Genomic DNA, 27,246 nt, shown 5'->3' on the forward strand with positions numbered 1-27,246 from the left:
TCAAATAAATAAATAAATCTTTTTTTAAAAAAAAAAGAAAATTCCAGCTAAGAAAGAATAAAACAAAGTGGCAGTTGATACTTTAAAGGCAGATAAGTACAGCAATATATACTAACTATACTGACCGTACCAGGGACTCCTCCACACGTTAAACAGCTCGATCTGGCCACAAAGCGATACACGGCTGAGATAAAGTGGGAGCCAAAGCAGCTAGACACACAAGTCTGCACTGAGACACAAAAGTTATCTCCTCCCCAGCACATATGTCCCACCGTTTTGTGTTGGATCACAACCAATTTCTCTCCAAGGTCACCCAGGACAAGTTAAGAAAGAGCCAAATGAATTTGATGGCAGTCTGGACATATGGCAAAAGTAGCCAAAAGCACCTCTGCTATTAAAGCCCTTACACTCTAGTTAGAAAGAAAAGATAAACAACCGCTTGGTTTAGTAATAATCGCGCATTCAGTCAACTACAGCTCATTACATTTGATATAATAATGGCTGACCTGCATGGAGGGCCTACTGTGTGCCAGGTACAACTCTAGGTTTTACATGTATTACCTAATTTATTTTTTTTAAAAAAAGATCTATTTATTTATTTGAAAGAGTTACACAGAGAAAGGAACAGACAGAGAGATCTTCCATCCACTGGTTGACTCCCCAGATGGCCACAATGGCCAGTGCTGGGCCAGGCCAAAGCCAGGAGCCAGAAGCTGCTTCTAAGTCTCCCATATGGGTGGCAGGGGCCCAAGTCCTTTGTCCATCTTCCTTTGCTTTTCCCAGGCCACTAGCAGGGAGTTGGATCAGAAGTAGAGCAGCCGAGACACAAACTAGCACCCATTTGGGATGCTGGCATTGCAGGTGGTGGCTTTACTCAATATGCTATGATGTCATCCACATATTACCTAGTTTAATCCTCAATAGTGGCCCAAGATGAGGAGACTGAGATACAGGTAAGGAAACGAAGTCACCCATAGTCACACAGCCAATAAGAGGCAAAGCTGAGATTGATAGGGATTTTAGAGAAGAAATGGATTGATTGGACACGACAAGGCCTTTGTTCTAAGTATATTGGGTTAGAGATGCCAGGTGTTCATGTGGAAGTGAGAGGAGGCTGAGGATGCGGGCGTGAAGCTGGCTCAGAAGACATGAGTTTGCAGAGGTCGTGGCAGAAGTCATAACCACTGTTGTGTTCTGGAGACAGAGAGAAGGCTGAGGAGCAGAGGACCCAACGCCGAAACTAGGAGTTTGCTTGCCTTTAAGGAACAGAGAGAAGTAAGTGCCAACAAAGGAAAAGAAAAAGCGAGGCTTCTATAATGGTGTTTTAGAAATTAGATTTCACCAAGTTAGAGCATCACTATGCCTTACAGCACCCAGTCCTGTGTCTTACTTTGGAGATGCAAGACAGACATTGAACGAACGAATGAATGAATGAATGACGTGTAGGACATCTCTAAGATACTACTTACCTTATATGTCTCCATTTCGTCTGGGAAGATTACGAACTTTACAGTTAATGGCTTTTTCAATCTGCCTCTGGCAAATGTTAAAACTTCATCAAACATAATCTCTGCCACAGTAGCCTTAGCCATACCAGTGTTTCCAGTTCCAAGTGCAGGAAAGGAAATGGAAGATTTTCTTAGCACAAGGCATTTTTCCAAACATGTTTTCACTGCATCTTTCAATACCTTTAGGAGAAACACAAATTTATGATCAGCCTTTCACTCAAAAAATAAGATTTCTTTTACCCCTTGATCCTGCCCATATTTTGCCAAACTCCACTCCACCTCATGGTCACGTTCCTGCCTCTTAGGACGTCAGGAAAGGTCTATTCCATAGGGAATCCACTACAGACAGAAGGGTGGATGATGCGAAATCAAAGGAACGAGAAACTGAAATAACAGTCTACTGTGTGTTGTTATGTGGGCACTGGGATTTCTCCTGGTTTCCATAGCTTTGTCTGTCTCCCTAGATTAGAGGCAAGCATCATTTTATCCCCATGCACCTGCCACTCACAGGTCAACATAAGAAACTTTTGGAAGTTTAATAAAGGAGATAGAGATTTAATTCAGAAAGCATTTATTCAATGTAATTAAGACTTATCATGTAATTTCTACTGGAGAATTATTAATATTTTGGGCAGATGTTTCAATATCAAATTGGATTACTAATACATGGCTGTATTAGTAATGTCTACAGAAGGACCTTGGAAAATTCCCAATTTGGTTTTTGAATGCTCTCTAGCCAAGCAATGTGAAGAAATATAGGTATACAAAGGCAGGAAGTGGATTAACTTTCCCTGTTCCCACACCTACATGTGTCCTCACATTCTTTCATGCTTGTATTTTATGTGCCTCAGATGAAGAGGCAGCGAGAGAGCCGAGCTCCACCACAGGCCTGGGTGAGACGAGATCACAGGTAACAGATTTGACTGGAACGGTGCTGCAAGGGAAACTCCAGCTCCTCCTGGGATTTAATCCATGGAGGGGAATACGGAGAGGCTGGAACCCAGGCCTACTCAGCAGAAGGCCTACAGAAGGCCTATAGAGTAGAATGCTGGGCAAATCTGTGTGCAGACTGAGGGAACACTGCTGTTTGAGGGCCCACTTGCAATATGCCCACTTAAAATTCAGATAATATTCTAAATCAAATAATATTATAAATATTAGATAATATTCTAAATCAAACATCTAAAAATAACTTGTGGCACCTATACTTGTTCAGTATTTCAGGTATTCATGGATGAACTGAAAAATGGAGACTCTACCCCCTGATAGTGTTTCAAGAACATAATGAAATGATGGAAATCCTGAAAAGACTGGATAGACACATATCTGGAACTATACAAAGATAAATTTTATAGGGGCAGGTGTTTAGTCTAGTGTTTAAGACACTGTGTCGTACATCCAAGAACCTGGACTGGACAGCTGGCTCCAGCTCCTGACTCCAGCTTCCTGCTAATGCATATTGCTGGAGGCAGCAAGTGGCGGTTCAAGTATTTGGGCCCCTGCCACCTGGTGGAAGACTTGGACTGAGTTCCTAGCTCCTGGCTTTGGCCTGGCCCAACTTCAGTCGTTGTGGCGCTGGCGGAGCAAACTGGGGAATGGGCGCTCTCTCACTCTGCCTCATAGATAGATGATAAATACACAGATAGACTGATAGATAGATACCAAGCTTTTTAAAAGACAAATTCATGCATCAAGTTACATAAAGAGAAACTTATTTTGAACTTACCTGACATTTAGGAAGAGTTGGATCCCAGAGTACATGGAATACATTTAGACACAACAAATTAAATCCTTCCGTGATCAGTACCAACTGAGAATCTCTACGCTGTTTAGCCTGTTTTTCAAGTTCCAATTCCATCTCATCTCCTGCCTGTTGTAGAATTGATTTTAACACAGGTCCTGCTGTATGATTAACTTGGCTTATAGAACTAACAATTACATCTGTCTGAAAAGGGGAGAAAAAAGGACAGGATTCACTGTTAAATTTCTTCTCTTAAATGACTAATTTAAATCTTAATTTCCCTGAGGAGATTTGAAAAATACTTTATGAGGATGCTAAAGCCACCAAAAACCCCATTGAATAATACATAGAAACTCATATTTCCAAAGAGTAATCATTGACTGCCATGAAGCTTTGCTCTATTCAGAAATTATATAGATATGGGGCCAGCGCTATGGTGCACTGGATTAAGCCACCTCCTGTAACACCAGCATCCCATATGAGAGCTGGTTCAAGTCCTAGCTGCTCCACTTCTGATCCCACTCCCTGGTAATGCACTTGGGAAAGCAGTGGGCTGTTGCAGCCATTTGGGGAGTAAACCAGTGGATGGAAGCCCCCCTCCAAACAGTCAACTCTACTTTCAAATAAATACATAAACCTAAGAAAAGAGAGAGAGAGAAAGAGAGATAGAGAGAGGAAGGAAGGAAGGAAGGAAGGAAGGAAGGAAGGAAGGGAGGAAGGGAGGGAAGCAGGGAGGGAGGGAGGGAGGAATAAATTGGGGTCAGCGTTGCTGGGTTAAGTCACCATCTGTAATGCTAGTATCCCAGATGGCCACTGGTTTGAGTCCCAGTTGCTCCACTTCAGATCCAGCTCCCTGCTAATGTCCCTGGGAAAGCAGCAGAAGATGGCCCAAGTGCTTGGGCTCCTACACCCACGTGGGAGACCCAGAAGAAGCTCCTGGCTCCTGGCTTCAGAACAGCCCAGCCCTGGGCATTGAGGCCATTTGGGGAGTGAACCAGTGATGGAAGACCTTTTTCTCTCTCTCTGCCTCTCCCTCTCTGTAACTCTGACTTTCAAATAAATAAATCTTAAAAAAAAAAAAAAAGTGAAATCAGAATCTGCAATTTGGGGGCCCTGGCACCCTTTAAAGATTTCAAGGCTCCTCTTGGAGCCAGCGCTGTGGCGCAATAGGCTAATGCCCTGGTCTGAAGCACCGGCATCCCATATGGGTACCGGTTCGAGATCCGGCTGCTCCACTTCCGATTCAGCTCTCTGCTATGGCCTGGGAAAGCAGTAGAAGATGGCCCAAGTCCTTGGCCCCCTGCACCTGCGTGGGAGACCTGGAAGAAGCTCCTGGCTCTTGGCTTCAGACTGGTACAGCTCTGGCCATTGTGGCCAATTGGGGAGTGACCCAGTGGATGGAAGACCTCTCTCTCTCTCTCTCTCTGCCTCTCCTTCTCTCTCTGTGTAACTCTGCCTTTCAAATAAATAAATAAATCTTAAAACAACAACAACTTACTTCCTGCAGTTCTATGCGGCCCTGGACAATCTCGAGAATCAGGTTCTGGAAAACCAGGAGGGTCCTGTGGGAAGCAGAGGCTTCACGACTGCTCCCGAGGTCCAGCTCGTTCCTCCCCAGGATGGATTCTGAAGCAGCTTTAAAGGCGTCAACAGTAGGGTCCTCATTGCTCACCAGGTGGATTTCTCTCAGGCTGCTGACCACTTGCTCCCTTTGGAAATAAGTACTGATAGTATTTACGATGGTCCCTACACACAAGTCCAGAGGGAACTGGAAAATCCCGGAGCTCAGGGCTGGGATTGCTACAGTCTCAATGTATGGATTTCTCCAGGTAACATAGTGTAGAATTGCTACAATGGCATTCTGCAGCTTATCGACACAGCTCCGCTCCTCCCCGGGGGTCCACCGGGGCCCGACGGCGTGGATGAGCTGTTTGCAGGGCAGCTTCCCCGACCCGGTGATGGCTATCTCCCCAGTTGGTACTTTACCATACTTGGCAACAAAGTTCCAGCTCTCCTGCTGGATTTCAAAGCCGCCGGCCTTCACCAGGGCCCCAGCCAGCCCCCCGGCATGTGTAAGTTCCTCATTGGCTGCGTTTACTACAGCGTGAACAGCGTGCGTGGTGAGGTCATCCTTCCAGACAGATAACTCTAGCCTAGGGCTCAGCCTTTTCCGGAAGACCTGCAAAGACGTGCTGTTAACTTCCACAGCTGGAGACACCAGGGTAGAGATGCAGCCAAACTTATGCTGGAGGACTTCACACAGCTGACTCTCGTTATTTTTCAAAATTTCAAAGGCTTTTTGATGAATGGGAATTTGCCAACTATAGTTTTCTTCAGGAGTGTCAGTCTCTGGAAAAGGAGAGAAGACAAAACAATAATAATTACAACAGTAACAGCAATAATAATAACAAAGAAATGAGCGAGGGTTCCTTTGAAAAGCATGCAATCCCTGTACCCAAGGAGAACACATTTTCTTTGTTCAGAATAGAGATGAGCTTCCCCTCCTCCCCTTCTGAGTCTCCTCATCTAGACATGTAATCAGACCGAGGACAGCCAACAGTCTACTTTTTTTTTTTTTTTTTACGATTTATTTTATTTATTTGAAAGAGTTTCAGAGAGAGGGAGGGGGAGAGAGAGAGAGAAGAAAGAGAGAGAGAGCGCGCTTCTACCTACTGATTCACACTCCAGAGAGCTACAATGCCTGGGAACGGGCCAAGCCAAAACCAGGAGCCTGGAACTGCATCCCAGTCTCCCTCTTGGGCGGCAGGGGCACAAGCACTTGGGCCGTCCTTGGCTGCTTTCCCAGGCACATTAGTACAGAGTTGCATCAAAAATGGAGCCACCAGAACTCAAAGTTGCAACTCGAACCAGCTCTCCAATATGGGATATGGTGTTGCTGGTTGAGGCTTAACCTGCTGTGCTACGAACCCAGGCCTTGTCCTAGAGTTTTCAAAGGTACATCTCCCATAAGTGTTTAATCTTGTGCCTGACATATAGTAAATGCCCCATAAATGGTAACTACTAGGATACAACATTGGTGTTGAGATCAGTGTGTTTATGGGGGGGGGGGCTCTGGAATGTTTTAAATGTATGTAAAACTGGTTGAGTTGGGGGTAGCATGTTTGTCACAGAGTTTCATATGTTGCTTAGGATATCCACATCCCTATGGCAGGAGTATCTAGTTCCAAGTCCCAGCTCCTCTGCTTCCTATCCTGCTCTCTGCTGATAGGCATCATGGCAGGGGGCGGGGGGGCAAATGATGGCTCAAGTCTTTGGGTCCTTGTCTTCCATGCAGAAGACATGGATAGAGTTTTGGGCTTCTGACTTTGACTTGGCCTAGTCCTGGCTATTGTGAGCATCTGGGGAGTAAACCAGCAGATGGAAGATCTCTCTCTCTCTCTCTTCCTTCCCCCTCTCTCTGTCTTTCTCCCTTTCAAAGAAAATGCAAATAAATACATAAAAAGCTTTTTTTTGGGGGGGGGGTGGTAGGTGGTGCTGTGGCATAGTGGGAAAATCCACTGCCTGCAATGCATGCATTCCATATGGCTGCTGGTTCAAGTCCCAGATGCTCCACTTCCAATCCAGCTCTCTGCTATGGTCTGGGAAAGCAGTAGAAGATGATCCAAGTCCTTGGGCCCCTGCACCCACATGGGAGACCGGAAGAAGGTCCTGGCTCCTGGCCTTGGATGGGCGCAGTTCCGGCCATTGCAGCCATTTGGAGAGTGAACCAGTGGATGGAAGACCTCTCTCTCTTTCTGCCTCTGCCTCTCTGTGATTCTGCCTTTCAAACAAATAAATAAATCTTAAAAAATATATATTTTTGGGCCGGCGCCGCGGCTCACTAGGCTAATCCTCCGCCTTGCGGCGCCGGCACACCGGGTTCTAGTCCCGGTCGGGGCGCCGGAATCTTTCCCGGTTGCCCCTCTTCCAGGCCAGCTCTCTGCTGTGGCCAGGGAGTGCAGTGGAGGATGGCCCAAGTGCTTGGGCCCTGCACCCCATGGGAGACCAGGAGAAGTACCTGGCTCCTGCCTTCGGATCAGCGCGGTGCGCCGGCTGCATCGCGCCAGTTGTGGCGGCCATTGGAGGGTGAATCAACGGCAAAAGGAAGACCTTTCTCTCTGTCTCTCTCTCTCACTATCCACTCTGCCTGTCAAAAAAAAAAATATATATATATATATATATATATTTTTATAGTGAGTTTGGGAAGGCCCATGTTAGGACACATGTATTGTAAAGGACTCAATTATGAGTCAAAAACAAGGAGAGGCAATTCATAACTTTTTATTAATATTCATAACTTTTTTCATATTCATAACTTTTTTGCTTCAATCAGTGTGTTAGTTCGGGTCCTCTGAGAAGCAGACCCTGAGATGAGATTTTGATCTCAAGTAGTTCATTTGGGAGGCAACCCCAGAAACCACCTGGAATAGGTAGGCAGGGCAGGGTGAGGAAGCGAGACAAAGGAAGGAGTACATAAGGGGTGTGTGACTCACAATGAGGCCAAGCTGCACTGGGGAACAGCACCCCAGAGGGGCACGAGCTGGGCGACTTACCCAGCTTCCACCGGCCCTGAGTCTTGATTGCTCTTGTTGGGGAAGGGGAGGAGGGGACATCAGACCAGCAAACTAGTGGCGCACTGACAATGCTTGCTAGGGGAAGTGACTCTTCATGATGGTCTCGTTTCCCGGCACAATTTTAGTGGAAATAAAACTAACTGATTTCAGAGTATTCACCTCATGAGAGGTCTTTCTGGAAAATGTGTATTATGGAAAAAATAAATACATGCAGATTCACCAAAATCTTTTGATTCTATTTTCCATTTTGTAGTTTTTTTGGCAACAAAATAAAACAGGCCCTTTAATTCCATTTTTCCACAAGCTTCTTTTTAAAAACAATCTTTTAAAGAGGTTTAGTTATTTATTTGAAAGACCGAATTACAGAGAGAGGGAGAGATAGAGAGAGGTTGTCCATCCACTGATTCACTTCCCAAAAGGCCACAATAGCTGGGGCTGGGCCAGTTCAAAGCCAGGAGCCTGGAACTCCATTTGGGTCTTCCACTGAGGGCGGCAGGGGCCCCAGTACTTGGGCCGTGTTCTGCTGCTTTCCCAGGCACATTAGCAGGGAGCTGGACTGGAAGTGGAGCTGCCAGACTCCAACTGGCACCAGCATCCCATATGGGCACTGGTTCTGACAGCTCCGCTTCTGATCCGGCTCCCTGCTAATGTGCCTGGGAAACAGTGGAGGATGGCCTGAGTGCTTTGGCCCCCGTACCCACGTGGGAGACCCAGAAGAAGCTGCTGGTTCTTGGCTTCAGCCACCCAGTCCTGACCATTGCAGCCATTTGGGAGTGAACCCGCAGATGGAAGATCTCTGTCTCTCCCTCTCTCTCTCTCTTTAACTGTCTTTCAAATAAATAAATAAATATTTACAATAATATATGTCTTAAGTCTAGTGAGGAAAGCAGAGGATCCATGGGGGCCTTAAGAGGATGTGCCTGCTGGCCCACACCAACAAAGCAGGCCCCGTTTGGAAGCTGGGCGGGGGTCCCCACAAGAACCTGCACCCACACACCTGAGCTGCTGTGGGGGAGGCATTCTCCGCGCGTGTTCCCCTTGCTCCCCTGAGGCAAGAGCTGAGCAAAGCCTCTGGCACAGGAGTGAGAAGAGGGGGTCCTACCTGACTGTGGGTGAGCTGCTCCCGCTCCCTGTGGAAGGCGAGAAAGTGAAAGAAAGAAAGTGAAGGCGAATGAATACTACAGGTTGTGAACAACAAACACAGTTTAATGTAAACACAAAGCAACAAAAATGCTGCACAAAGCGCTGGGTTTGGGAGGGAAGGGAACACTCAGGTTTTTTTGTTTGTTTCATCCGTGTGCTTGTAATACCTAAAATACCAACGGTTCCAGCAAACATCGACCTCATCCCGCTGCGAGGTTAATGCACTTCTAATTCAGACTGCGAGGAAGGGCGAGAGAACGACACATGGAAATGCTCAAACGTCACAAATCAAAGTGACCCAAGCTGGCACTGTGGCGTAGAGGCTAAAGCTGCCACCTGCAGTGCTGGCATCCCATATGGGCGCTGATTCAAGACCTGGTTCCTCCACTTCTGATCCAGCTCTCTGCTGTGGCCTGGGAAAGCAGTAGAAGATGGCCCAAGTTCTTGGCCCCTGCACCCATGAGAGAGACCTGGAAGAGGCTCCTGGCTCCTGGCTTCAGATCGGCACAGCTCTGGCTGTTGCAGCCAACTGGGGAGTGAACCAGCAGATGGAAGACCTCTCTCTCTCTCTCTGCCTCTCCTTCTCTCTCTGTGTAACTCTGCTTTTCAAATAAATAAATCTTTAAAAAAAAAAAAAGTGACCCAAAACTCTGAGAGAGGCTTCTGTCCAGAAGCTTGTGGGGCTTCTCTGGACAGAAAGAAAACACTGAGACGTGGACCTCCCTTGTCAGCTGCTTCTCCCCTCCACCAGCAGAGAGCCACTTCCTGTTGCCTAGTTCGCAGCACAAGGCTGAATGTGGTGCCTTCAAGTTTGGCCAGGGAGGTGCTTTACTTTTTTCCTTTTTCCTTGTGTTCATTCCTCCTCCATCACCTTCCTTACCCCATCCTGGAAAGGAATTGCTGGATGAGTGAAGATAAAATGATACTACACTGACATTTAAAAAAAACCCTCAAGTTGGCTCTGTTATCTGGATTAGCGTAGACCTGATTCTCATTTCCCATAAAAAACTTAATGGGTTCTTGAAGCCAACTGAGGATTCCAGGTGTAACAGAAGCCCCAGATTTCCTGTTGGTACAGGAAGAATTATGGATGTGCTGGTCAAAGTTCCTGGTGGATACACAGTCATGCTTTTTACCTTGAAAGAGGTCATCCTCCAGGTCTCCCAGAGATCTTGAAATGTTTACTCTGGTCTGCAGCTCCAAGCACACACAGATGGTCGCCCACTTCTAGGAATAAATAGAAACGACAAGTAAGCATGGACCAGGATCCTGGGGAATTTGCTAAGAATACATTATGGGAGAACTCACCATGATTTCTGATCTGGACTGATGTTTATTCTCAATGGTGAAAATGCACACATTGGGGCGTGGTGGTGTGGTGCGGTGGGATAAGTCACTGCCTGCAATGCCGGCATCCCCTATGGACACCAACTCAAGTCCTGGCTGCTCCACTGCCAATTCAGCTCCCTGCTGCTGCGTCTGGGAAGGCAGCAGATGATGGCCTCTGCGGTGGGCCTCTGCCACCAGACCCTGATGGAGTTCTTGGCCCCTGCTTCAGACAGGCCCAACCCCAGCAACTGTGATCCAGCAGATGGAAGATTCTCTGTCTCTGTGTCTCTCTCTGTGATTCTACCTTTCCAATAAATACATCCTTTTTTAAAAATATGTATGCACTCTTTGTTGTTGGTGTCACTCACTCTTCACCTTCCACCCTTTCCAGGACAGGTTCCAAGTGAAACCATAATATAGTTCAGAGACGAGAAAGTACAGGATGCGCTAGAACAGGGGAAGCTACTGGGAATGGGGAACCTTTTTTCTGCCAAGGGCCATATGGATATTTATAACATCACTCACGGCCATACACATTTGTCAAAATAAATACTCTTAGCCTGCTATAGATTTATTGAATTTTGGGCCCCACCTGTGATTGCTTTGCAGGGCCAGACCAAATGATTTCACAGATCTTATATGGCCAGATGTTCCCCACCCCTGCAGGAAGAAGGTAAGACTAGAGCTAGGCCTTGGAAGATAGAGCAGGTTTTTTACATATTCAGAAGGGAATATAGGGGGCCAGAGCTGTGGCACAGTGGTTAAGCCACTGCCTGCAACTTCGGCATCCCATACAGCTACCATTCAAGTCCCGGTTGCTACACTTCTGACCCAGCTCCCTGCTAAGTGGCCTGGGGAAGCAGCAGAAGACGGCCCAAGTGCTTGGACCACTGCCACCCATGTGGGAGACCCGGATGAAACTCCTGGCTCCTGGCTTTGGCCTGGCCCAACTCTGGCCATTGAGGCCATTTGAGGAGCAAACCAACAGATGGAAGATTCTCTCTCTCTCTCTCTCTCTCTCTCTCTCTCTAACTCTGCCTTTCAAATAAACAAATCTTTAAAATTTAAAAAAAAAGAGGTTGAGGGAGGGAATTTTGACACACTGGGTTAAGCTGTGGCTTGCAACACCAGTATCCTATATCGGAGTGCCAATTCAAGTCCCAGTTACTCAGCTTCCAATCCAGTTTCCTGCTAATGCACCTGGGAAAGGCAGTGAAAGATGGCCCAAGTACTTGGTCCCCTGCTACCCATGTGGGAGACCCTATGGGAGTTCCTGGTTCCTGGTTGTGCCCTGGCCCAGCCCTGGAAGTTGGAGTCATTTGGAGAGTGAATCAGTGGATGGAAGAGCTGTGTGTGTGTGTGTGTGTGTGTGTCCCTCTCTGTCACTATGCCTTTCAAATAAATAAAAATAAAAATAAATATTAATGAAAAAAAAAAACAAAAGAAGGAGGATGAGACTGAGCACAGCCCTCAAAGAACAGTGAAGAAAAACAAGCAAATGAAGACTCCTAGAGTGTTTGAAGAAGAAAAGAAACTCTATTAATACCTGCAAGGGGTGTGCATTACTGAGTTTGTGATAAATATCCTTGGCTTAATTAGATAGGAAAACTTCTGGATAAAAATATGTTTTAATGATTTTCTGGATAAAAATATGTTTTAATGATTTTCCATCTAAATGTAAAAATGAAAGATTCTGAGGTTTAGGGTTGGTATTGTGGTGCAGTGGGTTAAGCAACCACCTGCAATGCTAGCATCCTATACAAGCACCAGTTCCAATCCTGGCTGCTCCACTTCCAATCCAGCTCCTTGCTAAGGTACCTGGGAGGATGGCCTCAGTGCTTGGGCCCCTGCACCCACGTGGGAGACCAGGATGGAATTCACAGGCCCTGGCTTCAGTCTGGCCCAATCTGGTTGCTGCAGCCATTTGGGAGTAAATCAGCAGATGGAAGATCTCTCTTCTCTCTTTCTCCCTCTCTCTCTCTCTCTCTTTCACTCTCACTTTCTCACTTTCTCTCTCTCTCTGTTTTTGTCTCTCCATCTCTTTCTCTGTAACTTTGCCTTTCAAATAAGTCTTTTTTAAAAAGAATCTGAAGCTTTAGAAGAATGATGATGAAAATGCTTAGAGACACAGTTGTCCATGCTTATTGCTATTTTTAGCCGCAGACGTGATTTCAAATGGCTTTGTAATAGAAAAATGTGTACAACTGTCTATCACATCAGAACACTATGCATCAAGGAAAAGCAAGTCCAGGCCGGCGCCATGACTCACTAGGCTAATCCTCCACCTGCAGCACCGGCACACCGGGTGCTAGTCCCGGTTGGGACGCCGGATTCTGTCCCAGTTGCCCCTCTTCCAGTCCAGCTCTCTGCTATGGCCTGGGAGTGCAGTGGAGGATGGCCCAAGTGCTTGGGCCCTGCACCTGCATGGGAGACCAGGAGGAAGCACCTGCCTCCTGGCTCCGGATCAGTGCGGTGCGCTGGCCGCAGCGCGCCGGCCGTAGTGGCCATTTGGGGGGGGTGAACCAACAGAAGGAAGATCTTTCTTTCTGTCTCTCTCTCTCTCACTAACACTGCCTGTCAAAATAAAAATTAAAAAAAAAAAAAAGCAAGTCCAGTGTAATCCTAAAACATTAAGGACAAGATGAACTAGGGTCTGCAGAGGGCACTGCTGTTTTCACAAAGCAAGGAAACCCTCCGCAGCTACTTTGGCTGTGGGCTTTTGCTTCACTGGTTTCTGTCTCCAGACCAGGCTGTACAAGCCTAGGGCGAGACTGAGCACTGAGAGTGGCACTCACTAAACCCCTAAGAAATTAGAACAAAGATCACATTGCTTGAAACATTCGCTTTTTCCATTTTAAAAACAACAATAGCAGGGACAGGCATTTGACCTAGTGACTAAAAGGCCACTTAAAATGCCGGCTGTCCACATCAGAGTGCCTAGTTTACCTCCCAGCTCCAGCTCTGGACACCAGCTTCCTGCTAATACAGACCCTGAGAGGCAGCGTGATGTCTCCAATAACGGAGCTCCTGTTCCACACAAGGGAGACCTGGATTTGAATTCCCAGCCGTGGCTGTGGCAGGTGTTTGGGGACTAAAACGACAGACAGGTGCTCTCTGTGTCTCTCTGCCCCGAAAACAATAAATAAACAACAATAACAAAAGCCTCTCCAACCCTCCATCCCTGCTTCCCACTGGGTTTACTTTCTTCATGGGCAGCCAACCTTCTGGAAAGAGTGGTTGACCTGACGCCCTCCCACTGCCCTGCACACTATGGTCCGTGTCCTCCTTGTGGTTACCCACAGGAGACTGTCTTGTTTCTAATCTTTACCCGCCCCCTCTACAACTTTTCATTATTGGGTTCCTGGTATTACCCCTGTCGTTTCTCCTTTGCCACCTTCCCTGGGTTCTCTGGTTGCCTCTCCCTTTGCCTTCTCTCCTCCTGCATCTCCTCTCCTCCCAGGCTTCAAGGGCCCTTCCTCTGTATGCCCCACAGCAGCCGCCCCAAGACCTCAGAGGTCCTATCCTACCCCCCTCCCCTTTTTCTATCTATTTGATTTATTTGAAAGACAGAGAAAGGGAGAGACAGAGAGATCTTCCATCTGCTGGTTCACTCCCCTTATAGCCACAATGACCAGATGGAAGCCAGGAGCCTGGAACTCCATCCAGGTCTCCCGCGTGGATGCAGGGGCGCCAGCACTTCGCTGCTTTTCCAGGCGAATCAGCAGGGAGCCGGATCATAAGTGGAGCAGCTGGGACCAGGAAGGCTTAATGGGCTGTGCCACTTTAACACTGGTCCCCGTCCCAGCCCCTAACCTCCCCTCCCTACCCCAGCCCCACACTCTTGGGAAGTTTCTTCTGGAAACTTCCTCCCTGAGGCCTTGGAGAGAGCCTGTCCCGCTTGGTTCCCAGGCCCACCTCCCTCTACCACTCTCCCGGGCACGCGCCCTCCCCCGCGCGGCGACAGGCGGCAGGGCAGTCAGTGCTGCCGGCCAAGGGTGCACGAAGGCCACAGGGCCCCACACGCAGGGTAGGGTCCGCGGTATCCGTCACAGGGCAGCAAACAAACTCGGCTTTTAAGTTTCAGCTGAATCCAGAAGGCGAAGTACATCTTGGTGGCGAGTAATCGTCTTAACAAGCTACAAAGACTGAGAAACTTACCTCTTCTGCCTCTCGCACCCCCGGAGGCCTGGCCCGGGACCCCGGCCTCACCTGCCCTGCCCTAGAGCCGCGGGCAGCCTCCCCTTCCAGCACCCAGCCCCGGGCCCGAGCCACTAACCCGGCTCACGGTCGCGGCGCCGATGGCTGGCAGAGCTGGGGGAAGGTCGTGCACGAGAAAAGGGAGGGAACTCCGGGGAAGCGAAACTGAAACTTTGAGCCCGGGGCGGCTGGGCGGGACGCGCCCTTGTCCCCGCCGCTCAGCCGCGGTCCCGAGACCCCGCGCCAGCCGCGCGCCCGCAGCCATGGCCTCCAGCGACGACCCCCCGTCCCCGCTCCTCGTGCGGACGTCCATACCCTCCCGCCATCTGCACTGGAAGCTAGAAAAACACTTCCAGAGTCGGGACTCAGACGGCGGGGAGTGCAGCGTGCGGCCAGTGGTCTCTGAAGTCCGGGACACTTTCTTAGTGGTGTTCAAAGAAAGGGCAGGTGAGTGGCGGGCAGCAGGTGCAGGCCGGCCTCGGCCCACAATCCTCGCCCAAGCGCCGCGGGCTTCAGGGCAGGTCCAGCGCAGGCGGGGGAAATATGGCTCAGGCTGTGGGGACAGGACCAGGGCTACTGCTGCCAGGGTCCCTCAGCCTGGCCACAGGGCAGAAAGCTAGACTGAGGGCTTGACTGCGCGATGAGATTGGTGCTCTCTGCTCATCCCGCCTGCCTCATAGAAGTGGGAAAATGAAATTAAAAGAGAAGTTTATTTTGGTGCCCCCAAATTTGAAATTCATGCATAGTTTATTTTCCCATGATATACCTTTTCCATGAACTTTTTGAGATCCCTTAGGTTTCTCAGCTGTCACCTCCCCCAGATTCCTGGCAATCGCTGTCCTTGTCACATAGATATTTAACTTTTACTTTTAAATGATGATTCTGATTTTTGATGGTTGCATAAGTAGTGTTGTTCACTGTAGAAAAAAAAGAAGGAGGAAAGCGACCTGGAGAGAAACATGTAAGCATTTGGTTTATTTCCTCCAAGTTTTTCTTCTCCTCCCCTCCCCTCCCCTCCCCTCTCCTCCCCTCTTTCTCTTTCTCTCTCTCTTTCTCTTTCTCTCTCTCCTTCCCTCCCTGCCTCCTCTTCCTCCTCCTCCCCTCTCTCTCCCTCCTCCTCTCTCTCTCTCCCTCTCCCTCTTCCTCTCTCTCTCCTTCCTCTTCTCTCCCTCTCTCTTTAAAGATCTATTTGTTTATCTGAAAGAGTTACAGAGAGATTCTCCATATGCTGGTTCACACCCCAGATGGCTGCAACAGCAGGAAATGGGCCTGCCTGGCTCAAGCCAGGAGCCAGGAGCTTCAACCAGGTCTCACGTGGGTGCATCCTCCGCTGCTTTCCCAGGCGCATTAGCAGGAAACTGGGTTGGAAGTGGAGTAGCCGGGACACAAAACAGCACCCATATATGGGATGCCAGTGCCGTAGTTGGCGGCTTTAACATGCTATGCCACAGCACCAGCACTCCCCCAGGGTATTTTTTCTGATTGTCAACAAACATCTGCATTTACAGAATTCTGAATCTATATTTTTGTTTCCTGGAATTTTTTTTTCACTTAACTATGTAACGAGTATTATTCCACATCACTGAAATGAAGACAATCTCAGAATCATGACTTGAAGTCATGGTTGTTATTCATTAAGAGTTCATTTCTGCAGTCCAGCTTGGGCTGCTTACTTTAAAGTTTTAAGTTTCTGCTCCACATCCCCCATCACTAACACCCCCCCACACACACACACACCCACCCCCCACCCCCGCCAATACCGGATGCAGGAAGCAGCCTTGTGGAGAAGCTGCTGGGTGGGGGGGAGATGGAGAATCAGAGGATCACTGTCAGGTCCTCCGTGTCTCTGGGTTCTGCAGCTACGAATCCAATAGGCCAGGGATTGGAAATAGTCAAGGGAAAAAGTTGTGTCTATACTGAACATGTACAGATGTTTCTTGTCATTTCCCAAACAATGCGGTGGGATAACTGTTCACCTAGCACTGGCATTGTATTAGGCGTTCTAAGTGAGCTAGAGACGATTTGCACGGCCGATGATGTGCAAATGCTGAGCCATTTTACACAAGACATGGCACTTGTGGATTTGGGTGTCTAATAGTGGCCCTGGAACCCTCCACCCCGCCCCAGGGATTCTCATGGGCGACTCTTTTTAAAATCTCTCCCATTTCTGTGCGCATTTGCTGTCTTCTCTGAAGCTAAGGAGAGAATACTGAGGAAAGGAACGCATCAGATTTTGGTCAATGACAAACCTGTGACCATTTTCCTGGAAGAGACTCCAGGAAAGGAAAGCACGGGACCCAGAGTGCCTCTGTCGGCACAGTCACCCGCAGAGGCTCCAGCTGGCGAGAAGCACCCCAATGAAGATCCTGTGCCCAACGCCATAGACGCCTGTGTCCCAAAGGTGAGCAGTGAAGGAAGCAGCTGGCAGAACCCCTGCGGCTTGCCCTGGGCCCCCACCTCACACATTGTTGGCCCAACAGCCAGGTGCTGCGGACTAGCCATGTACCAGGCACTGGTCTAGGCGCTAGGACACAGCGGGTGGGCTCAAAATACAAAATCCCCGGTGTCATGTAGCTAATACAGGGATGGGGGACGTGTTTAAGTAAGCAGCATAAACCTACACCAAAGAGTTCTGTGTGCTAAGACAGTAAGATGGGGTTTTGCCTCGGAGAGCGACAGGGCCAGAGTGAGGAAGAGGAGGGTGGGAGAGGTGCGGCTCCTGACCAAGAGTCAGAAACAGCTGCTGTGCCAAGGTGAGGCCAGAGTGGTGAGAAGGAAGCAGTCAGGCCAAGGTTCATTCAGCAAACAGCGGTGCCACACCTGCGGGGTGCCAGGTGCTGCCGCATGGGCTGGGAACACAGCCGAGACCACGGCAGGCTCTGCTCTGGGGGACGCTACCTTCTAATGCAGGGAACAGACGATGAAAGCAAACCAATTCACAGATGATAAAACGTGTGCCAGTGCTAAGTGCTAGGAAGCAGAGTGAAGAGGGATGAACGACAGGGCTACCATCTGGAACAAGATATTGAGAAAAACCTCCCAAATGCCATGACATCAGAAGAGAGACATGAATGAAGTTGGGGGGCCAGCTAAGTGTGCTTCTGGGGTGAGAACATTCTAGAACATTGGAAGCACACGTGCAAAGGGTCCCACAGGAGCTAACATCCTGAGCCCTAGAATCTTCTAGGAAAGCCAGTGTCAGAGGAGGCCGGGAGGGAGGGTAGGTCTCCAGAAGGTAAGTGTTAGGGGTATGTAGACCGGGCCAAGGGCTCTGGGCTTTGGAGATTAGCTTACCCAGCAGGGGATTCCCCAGAGGGTTCTGAGCAGGCAGTGGGTGATCCAATCTACATTTCCAAAGGGTCACTCTGGCCTCTGTGTGTAAAAACACCTGTAGGAAGGGGCTAGAGTGGAAGGTCCGAGCCCAGGTAGGAGGGGCTGCCATCAGCCAGGTGGAAGATGGTCACCGCCGGCCCTGTTCCTTTTACAATTTCAGATCTTTCTTGAAGTGACAGCCGACCTGAACTGTAACCTGTTCTCCAAAGAGCAGAGAGCACACATCACCACGCTCTGCCCCGAGGTGAAAGTCATGGAGGGTCGGAACGGAATTGAGAAGGTGTGTGGTGACTTCCGAACGATGGAAACAATACATGAGTTCCTGAGTGAGCAGCTCCTGCAGAGCGAGCCATCTCCTCTGACAGCAGAGAGGAAGCCACTTGATAAGCAGCACCGGGACAGCCGGGATAGCTGGGACAGCCGGGATAGCCGGGATAGCCGGGACAGCCGCGTGGCTCCTTCCGAACCTAACAAGGGGTCCGAAGGAGAGAGCAGCCTCGCTGAAGGCCCCTTGTCTTTGCCTGAAGCAAGTCTAGCCCCTTACATCACATCTACAAAGAGGAAGCCACTTGCTCAGCAGGACCGGGGCAGCCGCATGGCTCCTTCCAAAGCAAACACTGGGTCGGAAGAAAGAAGCAACTGTTTTGAAGTCCCTGAGCCTTTGTTTGAATATTTCAAATACGTCTGTCCTCATAAAACAGACTCCATAAAGCGAAGATTTGGTGTCGATCTCAGATTTCATACGAGTTCCCCCGGGGTGGTCTATTTAGACTTCGTTTCAAGTCCATCAGGCGACCTAGAAGGAGGTCGTGAGTCTTTTGTAAGTGAATTCCAGAAGGTCACAGAATCTCTGAAGCAAGATTGTGTCTCTTTAGCCGACAGTGCACAGGCAAATAAAATGAAACAGGAATTGAATCATCATTTCACAAAACTCCTTGTAAAGGAGAACGGAAGAAAATTAACTCTCCTCGGGACCCAGGATGACATTTCAGCTGCCAAACAGAAAATCTCTGAGAGCCCTGTCAAGGCACCTGTGAAAATCCTGGCTCCCAGTCGCATGGTAGATGGGATTGAGGTTGACACTGCTTGCTATAAGCTTTTAGAGACTCAATTACTCCAGGACATCGCAGAGATAGAGAAAAAGTACAACGCTGACTGTAAGAGTTTGCGGAGAAGTCAGAACACCTGCATTCTCTTTGAGCCCAAGGAGAGGGAGCTAGATCTATCTGAGCATGCGTATGCCAGTTTCATCGATGCCTTCCAGCACGCCTCGTGTCAGCTGACAAAAGAAGTTCTGTCACTGAAACATCTGGGCAAGGAGAGAAAGCACTTCCGGAGCACTAAGTTTACCGATGACTTTGAGAGAAATCATCCAGAGCTACACTTGGCGTTCACTTCAAAGTCAATGACTTTGACTGGTTTGCCAGTTCACCTTGCAAAGGCAAAGCAGTATGTCCTGCAGAAAAGTGGGCTGTCTCCATCGGCTGGAGAGAAATCGAATGAGGATCATGAAGCACCCATGGAAATCGATAGTAATGGCTCAGAAACAGCGTCACCTCTATCAAAGGACTCTGTGGGTCCTGGGGCCTCGGGACTGGACGAGAAGGAAAAGGAGATCTGTATCATCTGCATGGATGCCATTACAGACAAACGCGTGCTGCCCCAGTGCATGCATGAGTTCTGCAGTCCGTGTATCAGCAAAGCCCTGTCCTATAGACCGGCCTGTCCTGTGTGTCAGGTCTCCTATGGTATGCAGAAAGGGAATCAGCCAGAAGGAACCATGGACTACAGTGTATCAAGATACTCACTTCCAGGTTATACTTCCTGTGGCTCCATTGTGATCACCTACACAATGAAAGGAGGCATACAGACAGTAAGTGTCGCTAAGGGCCAGGGTTTCTCTCTGCTCTGCCAGGATTGCCAGAGCAAAAGATGTTGCCCTCCTGCCTGTTTGACAGTGGACTTCCCAAGGAGTTAGTTATTCCATGGTCAAATGCAAGAGACTAAACTAGTGATAAAGGTCACAGTGTTTGCCTGTAACTCAGATATCATTTGTGTCTATTTTGTTTTCTATTTTTATTTATATATTATTTATTTGGAAAGCAGAGCAACACACAGAGAGATCTTCCATCCTCTGGTTATTCCCAGATGCCTTCAATAGCCAGGGATGGGCCAGACTGAGGCCGGGAGGCCAAAACTCAATCCAGGTTTCCCTCTTGGGTGGCAGGGATCCCACCCCTTGAGCCATCACTTGCTTCCTCGCAAGATTAACAGGAAGCCACAGTTGGGAGCAGAATCAGGACTCAAACCGAGGCACTCCTACATGGGATGCAGGCCCTAAGTAGCATTTTAACCACTGCACCGAAACCCTGCCCTGGTATCTATTTCTTTTCTTCACTCCCTCCCTTCCTTCCTTCCTTTTTTGAAATATTTATTTATTTGAAAGGCAGAGTTATAGAGAGGCAGAGAGAGAGAGAGAGAGAGAGAGAGAGAGAGTCTTCCATCTGCTGGTTTACTCCCCAGATGGCTGCAATGGCCAGAGCTGCACCAATTTGAAGCCAGGAGCTTCTTCTGGGTCTCCTAAGTGGGTGCATGGGCCCAAGCACTTGGGCCATTGCAGAGAGCTGGATCAAAAGTGGAGCAGCCAGGACACAAACTGTTGCCCATATGGGATGTTGGCATTGCAGGTGGTGGCTTTACCCATGCCAGCCCCTGGTGTCTATTTCTTAAGGCAGAGAAAGGGTGGATAGAGATTATATGTTAGGATGAAGGTGGGGACAGAGGAGACAGGAGGATGGATAATGTTCCCAGCATGAATTTGAAGAAAGAGAAAAAGTGTAAACCATGAGAATATGACCCAAACAATACCTTTCTTTCTTTCTTTTGATTTGCTTTCCCTACAAGTTAATACATCCGTACATGTAGTGGAATTTTGAAAGCGGACTGTTCTCATGTGACGTTTTCTTGTCTTCACATAGAAAGAGCACCCAAACCCAGGAAGGAGTTATCCTGGAACACAGCGAACCGCGTACCTGCCTGATAATAGGGAGGGAAGAGAGGTGCTGGAGCTGCTCCGGACGGCCTTTGATCAGAAGCTGATTTTCACAGTGGGGGAATCGCGAGCCTTGGGCACCCCAGATGTCATTACATGGAACGACATCCACCACAAAACATCCCGTCATGGAGGACCAGAAAAGTGAGAGCCTTTCGGTAGTATAATGGTTGCTAAACAGAGTTTAGAGATTGTGCGATCCAGAAATTCGGGGCTGTGGCTGCAAGGAGACTTTATAGTGGTCGTGTTGGGGACTGTAGAATATTTTGTGAGATGCTAATCTGGGAGGCTAGCCTCAAAGACAGGAAGGTTGGTGTCCAAAGCCCTCTACCCTGCCAGCCCCAAAGCAGTCTGCAGTTCTTAAATTTTGCGTCAAGGGGTGGAAGGCTTCAGAACCCAAGGTGAATAGTGTCTAAGATGATGTGATTTGGGGCTTCTTGTCGATTTGAAGGCTAAATCCTTCAAATGCTATTTGTTTTGCTTTCTTTTAAGGTCACTTTCTCCCTCCTCCTTGTCCCCCATTAATCCACAGAGAAGCTGAACCCTCTTGGCCAATGGCATTAATAGAAAAAGTCTTGGTTGTAACTCATATATCTCAGATCCTTAGCATTAAAAAATACATTCTAAGGCCTTTTCAAATTCCTACATTTGTAAATATTATTAGCAAATGATTATGGACACCCCCTTCCCCATGCTCACAATAAACTGAAAATAAAAAAGAGGCTGGTTAAAAGGCAGATGCTGGTCAGGTGCCTGGACTCAGCCAAGAGCTGGATGTCCCACATTTGCACACACAAGAGTGGTTATAAGTCAGTCAACTGCCTTCAAGATTGCCTGTGAATGTTGGCAGTCCTGAGTATTAAGTCCTCAGATGCCAAAGGCCTACTGTACAGATTCTTAAGAACCATTTGTGATGAAACTAAAGGGATTTTTCCTTCTGCAGCTATGGCTACCCTGATCCTGATTATTTGAAACGTGTCAAAGAGGAGCTGAAGGCAAAAGGAATCACGAAACCCGCGGGAAGGAGGTCTTAGAGCCACACTCAAAAGGTGCACTTTGGGAGACTCGGTTAGCGCTGCTCCAACACCGGCCGTAGAAACACGTTCTAGAAGGTTTCGTCTCCAGAAGGGATTTCTCTAAGAAAAAAGATGCTGCTACTCTGTCATTTCTGGAGCGTTGTTCTTTTGTGGAAGACGAAAGTCCCGAGGATCTGTGTGATTTGGCTGCGGCAGTGTGTGTCTCCTTTTCCTGTCATCGCGGCGTCCGGGTGCCCTGAGGTCACGTGTGTCCTGCATTGGGGCTCCTGACCATCCACTGGGACTGTTCTCATTGCCATCGCTTGGGTGCTCTTTCAGTGTTTTGTTTCTTTTCCTCTTAATCTCTACTGCTGAAAGTGAAATCCTAGTGCAATTGGAAAAACAAAAGGCTCTGATGGTGGAAAGTTAGAGACCCATATTCTCCCCCTCCTCCATCACAAGGAAAGTGGCCAGAAGCAGAGCCTGGGGCAGTTTGGTAATAAATGGAATAAGATTATCTTGAACAACAGAGCTTGGTATACATTGGGTGCCTAATACATTTTCTTGCCTGATTCAAGTTGCTGGTAACCCAGCAGGGAGATATGTGGTCCCTAAGTCTTTGGCAGAAGCAGGAATAAAGAAACCACTTCTGAGTTCCTACCCCTGACTCAGAAATGAGTTTTTCACTCTGCAATATTTTGATGTCTAAACTGTAACCGGGCCCCTAACTTGGGCCTTGCTTCCTCGGTCCTTTTAACCTGCTCTGTTGGGCACATTTGCCCTGCCATAGTTTCTGGACATTTTTCTTTTCTTGTGGGCATTATTGGACTTTGGAGTATAGGCTGCTTCCAGTTTCAACAAATAAATATTTTAGATGCTAATCATGTATCATTTTATAGTAACTTTAATCCCCACTACAGTAGTTTCATCCCCTTATTAAATCCTTCCAATTCATGTTTTGTCCCTTAGAAGCTTTCAAATATTCTCTCTGAACAAAGGAAATGCCAAGAGTTGAGCCTACTATCGGGAATGTATGACATGTCAGATTTTACTTTTAAATGGTTTTCCACTTCAGAAGAAAATTATAATAGCAAAGGTTATCTTTGTCCCAATCTCTCTCCAAAAATGATGAACAAGATATCTTGTTCTTTTTCTAAACACACACACACACACACACACTTTTTGGTCAGGTAATAAGTACAAATGGAACACTCACTTTGTTTTCATTATAAGAGCTTCACATCTCTGTGGTTGATATAATTAGTGTCCCTTCTGTATGACAAAATAACTGGTGTACAAGAGGACAAGTTAGTAGGTGGAGGTGCTGGGATCGGAACTCGGTATTCTGGCTCTAGCACTTCTGCACGCCAGGACGTGCTGCCTCCTGCAGGGAGCCGCCTAAGCAGCTCCCACTGCTCTGGCCTTCTCTCAGAAAGGGATCTTCCAGTCTTCAAAGCAAATATCCTGCAACAACGTCCTATTAGAAGAACTTAAAAACCCAGACTCTTTTCCATCATCCAGGAAATTGAGGAAGTTTAATCCAAAGGATGTCTTTTATTTTATTTTATTTTTTAAAGAATCCAATTGTATGTTGAGTTTTCTGATGTTTCATTCAATTCTTTACCATTAGGATAACCGACTGCTTTCTGTCTAGTGATCTATCTGCATGATAAAGTCTGGTTCCCACTAAGTTGTGAATCTTCCACTGCCGCTCGTATACAAACGCAGGCTTCAGGGTGTGCATTTGGAAGACAGTACTTGCTCTTTGAAGGGTGTTATCACCTGGATCTGATTTAAATAAAGTTCCATCCACATTTGGAGCTGAGTGTGTACTTTCCCTCACTCCATTTTTCCGTTTCAGGTTGAGATTCTGGGTGTTTCCTGTAACACATTCAGCATACAATATTATGCAATGCGTGGCTGTCTTCCGTTGGTTTTGTGCATAGCTGTTTATAAACATTATCACAGTAGAACTTTGCTGTTGACTTCACTGCTGACATTTCCCATTGTGAAAGAATTCTCAACATTTTCTTTCTTTTTTATATTTTTAGTTATTTTTCATTTTGTTTGAAAGCCAGAGACACAGCAACACACAGAGGGTCAAAAAGATCTTCCATCTGCTGGTTCACCTCAAATGCCCACAACAGCCAGGCTGAAGTCAGGATCCTAGAACTCAATCCAAGCCTCCCATATGGGTGGCAGAGACCCAAGTACTTGAGCCATCATCTGTTGCCTCCCAGGGTGCACATTAATAGAAATGCTGGATCCAAAGTGGAGTCCACAAGATTCAAGCCAGGCATCTTGCGATGCAGCAACCTGGGTCTCATGTGATGACGTATTTCGCTGCACCAAACACCTGCTCCAGTGTTTTTCCTTTTTAACACACAGATCACTAGAAAGACCAGAGAGGCTATTGGGTTCTTTTTTTTTTTTCCTAAGGTGGTTTTTTTTTGTTTTGTTTTTGTTTGTTTGTTTGTTTGTTTTGTTTTTTTGTTTTGTTTTGTTTTGTTTTTGACAGGCAGAGTGGACAGTGAGAGAGAGAGAGACAGAGAGAAAGGTCTTCCTTTGCCGTTGGTTCACCCTCCAATGGCTGCCGCGGCTGGCGCGCTGCGGCCGGCGCACCACGCTGATCCGAAGGCAGGAGCCAGGTACTTCTCCTGGTCTCCCATGGGGTGCAGGGCCCAAGGACCTGGGCCATCCTCCACGGTACTCCCTGGCCACAGCAGAGAGCTGGCCTGGAAGAGGGGCAACCGGCACAGAATCCGGCACCCCGACCGGGACTAGAACCCGGTGTGCCGGCGCCGCGAGGCGGAGGATTAGCCTAGTGAGCCGCGGCGCTGGCCTCTAAGGTTTATTTTATTTATTTATTTGAAATAGTTAGAGAGAGGCAGAGGCAGAGAGAGGTCTTCCATCCACTGGTTCACTCCCTAAATGGCCACAATGGCCAGAGCTGAGCCGATCCGAAGCCAGGAGCCAGGGGTTTCTTCTGGGTCACCCATGCCAATGCAGGGTCCAAAGAACTTGGGCCATCTTCTACTGCTTTCCCAGGTGCATTAGCAGGGAGCTGGATCAGAAGTGGAGCAGCTGGGACTCGAACAGGTGTCCATATGGGATGCCAGCACTGCAGCCAGGACTTTAACCCACTGTGCCACAGTGCTGACCCCGGTTATAGGTTTCATCTCTTCTGCTCCACAGAAAGGATTTACAAAGCCCTCTCCAGCTATATTTGCAGCTTTTTGCTCCTGGATTTCCTGTGTCACCTCTGCAGTGTCAGTGCGGAATCAAGCCAGATAGCTCACTGAGCACTCGCACACTCCTCTCTAGAGAAAAAACAAAAGATGGTCTCGAGACAGTTGACGTTTCCCGAAAAGTGCCATCAATAGTCATAAGGAGAAAAACTTGGCCTACACTGGACTGCTTACACAACACTTAGTAGTTTGCTACCGTTTTTGCTTTGATTGCCACGAAGGAGTTAAGCATTAGTTCCTTCTGCATGGAGTAGGCCCTGAGGCTTCTGAAGCACAGAGCTGAGGCAAAGATTAGGATGCTAACAATTTGGGAGATGCAAGCTGCCAGCAGTGAATGTAAGGACAAATGAAGTGCACTTACCCCACTCTTGGCTTTGGGGGTGGCCCTGCACACCTCTACACGCTACATCTGTTCCATTCTCTGATTGCTGGCTGGGCTCAGCAAGGGGAGGGGGCAGCAAGGAAGTGCAGGGAAGGGCAAAGAGTGGCTGGATATCTTACTCCCCTGGCTATCTCCGGAGAGCAGTCATGGCTCCCGCTCAGTGGCACTGGCCTGTAAGTGCAGCTCTCACCAGGTTCAGGAGGCGCTCCTTCCCTTGTCCCTGCAGCCTAGGTGGTAGGGGGAGGCTGGGCTTCTTCACCTTCTCTTCCTGTGTTCCCCTGACCATTAGGCACACCATGAATACGTTCTCTTCTACTACCCATTGTGAGCACACCATCTCTAGTCTGCTGTGAGACACCAGGTAGATAATTGTGTCTGATCCTGCTCCCCTCCCCACCCCCGCCCCATTTACATTCTCACTCCAGAGAGAAAGGATCTGTGCCACATTTAACTTTATCATCTTAACACAGTGCCCAGCACACCAAGGGCGCTGGGTGCAGGGCCCAAGGATTTGGGCCATCCTCCACTGCACTCCCGACCCAAAGATTCTTAACCAATGATTTGACGAAGCTGTAAAACAAAATTTTACAAAATTATATTTGCAGTAATACTGATACACACAGACATTTCTTTTTTTGTTTGTTTTTTGAATTCTAGCTCCCACATATAAGGGAGAACATGTGGCATTTGTCTTTCTGGGTCTGGCTTATCTCACTTAGCATGATATCCTTCAGTTGCTTCCATTTGCTGCAAATGATTGAATTTCATCCTTTGTTTTTATAGCTGAATAATACTCCATTGTGTATATATACCACATTTTCTTTATCCATTCATCTGATGATGGACACCTTGGTTGGTTCCAAATTTTGGCTATTGTGAACAGTGCAGCTGTGAACATGGCGTGCAGGTGTCTCTATGATCCATTGTGTTCAAGTCTTTGGGTATATACCCAGTATTGGGATTGCTGGATCATATCACAGGTCTATTTATAGTTTTTTAAGAAATCTTCACACTCTCTTCCACAGTGGCTGCACTAATTTACATTAATGTCAACAGTGTACAAGTGTTTCCCTTTGTCCATATCCTCGCCAACACTTGTTACTCTCTGCATTTTGGATTTTAGCCATTCTGACAGGGGTGAGGTGATAGTTCATTGTGGTTTTGGTTTGCATTTCCTTGATGGCTAGTGATGTTGAACATTTTTTCATATATTTATTGGCCTTTTGTATTTTTTCTTTTGAGAACTGCCTATTGAGTCCTTTGCCCATTTTTCAACCAAATTGGTTAGTTTCTTGTTGTTGAGTTATTTTGTTACTGATATATTCAGGATATCAATCCTTTGTCAGATACGTGTTTTGCAAATATTTTTCTTATTCTGTTGGATGTCTCTTCATACTATTCATCATTTCCTTTGCTGTGCAAAAGCTCCTGAGTTTGATACAGTTCCATTTGTTTGGTTTTGCTTTTGCTGCCTGTGTTTTGGGGAGTTTTGTCCAAGAAATAATCACTACACCAATGTCTTAGAGTGTCTCCCCTTTGTTTTCTTCCAGGAACTTCATAGTCTCAGGTTTTTTGTTTTTAAAAGATTTACTTATTCATTTGAAAGTCAGAGTTACAGATATTGAGAGACACATAGAGAGAAGGAGAGAGAGAGGAGAGAGAGAGAGATCTTCCATCTGCTGGTTCACTCTCCAAATGGCCACAACAGAATGGGCTGTGCTAG

At 47.7% G+C, this 27,246-nt stretch overlaps 2 protein-coding genes across 9 annotated transcripts in view; one reads left to right on the forward strand and one right to left on the reverse strand.

The window, feature by feature from the left end:
* Nucleotides 1-14,712, reverse strand: part of PARP9 (poly(ADP-ribose) polymerase family member 9) — a 35,958-nt gene extending 21,246 nt beyond the window's left edge. Inside the window, exons 1-6 of one of the 7 annotated variants that reach the window (XM_008266839.5) lie at nt 14,572-14,712; nt 10,103-10,193; nt 8,821-8,953; nt 4,748-5,598; nt 3,235-3,453; nt 1,470-1,688 (exon numbers count right to left, since the gene is read on the reverse strand). In XM_008266839.5, the coding sequence (XP_008265061.2) occupies nt 1,470-1,688; nt 3,235-3,453; nt 4,748-5,598; nt 8,821-8,953; nt 10,103-10,117 (1,437 nt within the window). In that variant the 5' untranslated portion in view covers nt 10,118-10,193; nt 14,572-14,712. Of the gene's footprint in view, nt 1-1,469; nt 1,689-3,234; nt 3,454-4,747; nt 5,599-8,820; nt 8,954-10,102; nt 10,194-14,453 lie in introns of all 7 variants that reach the window. The other 6 variants (XM_017347055.4, XM_089331792.1, XM_051859258.3 and 3 more) reach the window with 6 other exon arrangements.
* On the forward strand, nt 14,594-23,713 carry DTX3L (deltex E3 ubiquitin ligase 3L). Of its 2 annotated transcripts, none has more exons than XM_089331790.1 (5): nt 14,594-14,939; nt 16,688-16,893; nt 17,986-19,698; nt 20,804-21,021; nt 21,821-23,713. In XM_089331790.1, exons 1-5 carry the CDS (start codon nt 14,594-14,596, stop codon nt 21,909-21,911), a joined length of 2,574 nt encoding a protein of 857 aa, XP_089187916.1. In that variant the 3' UTR covers nt 21,912-23,713. The 2 variants fall into 2 exon arrangements, with proteins under 2 accessions (XP_089187916.1, XP_089187917.1); XM_089331791.1 differs by having other exon boundaries at nt 17,986-18,105.
* Nucleotides 23,714-27,246: the final 3,533 nt, after the last annotated feature.

This window comes from Oryctolagus cuniculus, chromosome 4, assembly GCF_051225735.1.
Source record: "Oryctolagus cuniculus isolate XC-2025 breed Fujian yellow rabbit chromosome 4, ASM5122573v1, whole genome shotgun sequence".
Classification (NCBI taxonomy): Eukaryota; Metazoa; Chordata; class Mammalia; order Lagomorpha; family Leporidae; genus Oryctolagus; species Oryctolagus cuniculus.

What these genes read in the sequence shown, in the direction of transcription:
- DTX3L (XM_089331790.1), top strand. Translation starts at nt 14,594, where the DNA reads ATGGCTGGCAGAGCTGGGGGAAGGTCGTGCACGAGAAAAGGGAGGGAA. An exon ending in GGTGTTCAAAGAAAGGGCAG is followed by an intron (nt 14,940 to 16,687) that starts GTGAGTGGCGGG and finishes TCTTCTCTGAAG; the next exon opens with CTAAGGAGAGAATACTGAGG. An exon ending in CGTCATGGAGGACCAGAAAA is followed by an intron (nt 21,022 to 21,820) that starts GTGAGAGCCTTT and finishes TTCCTTCTGCAG; the next exon opens with CTATGGCTACCCTGATCCTG.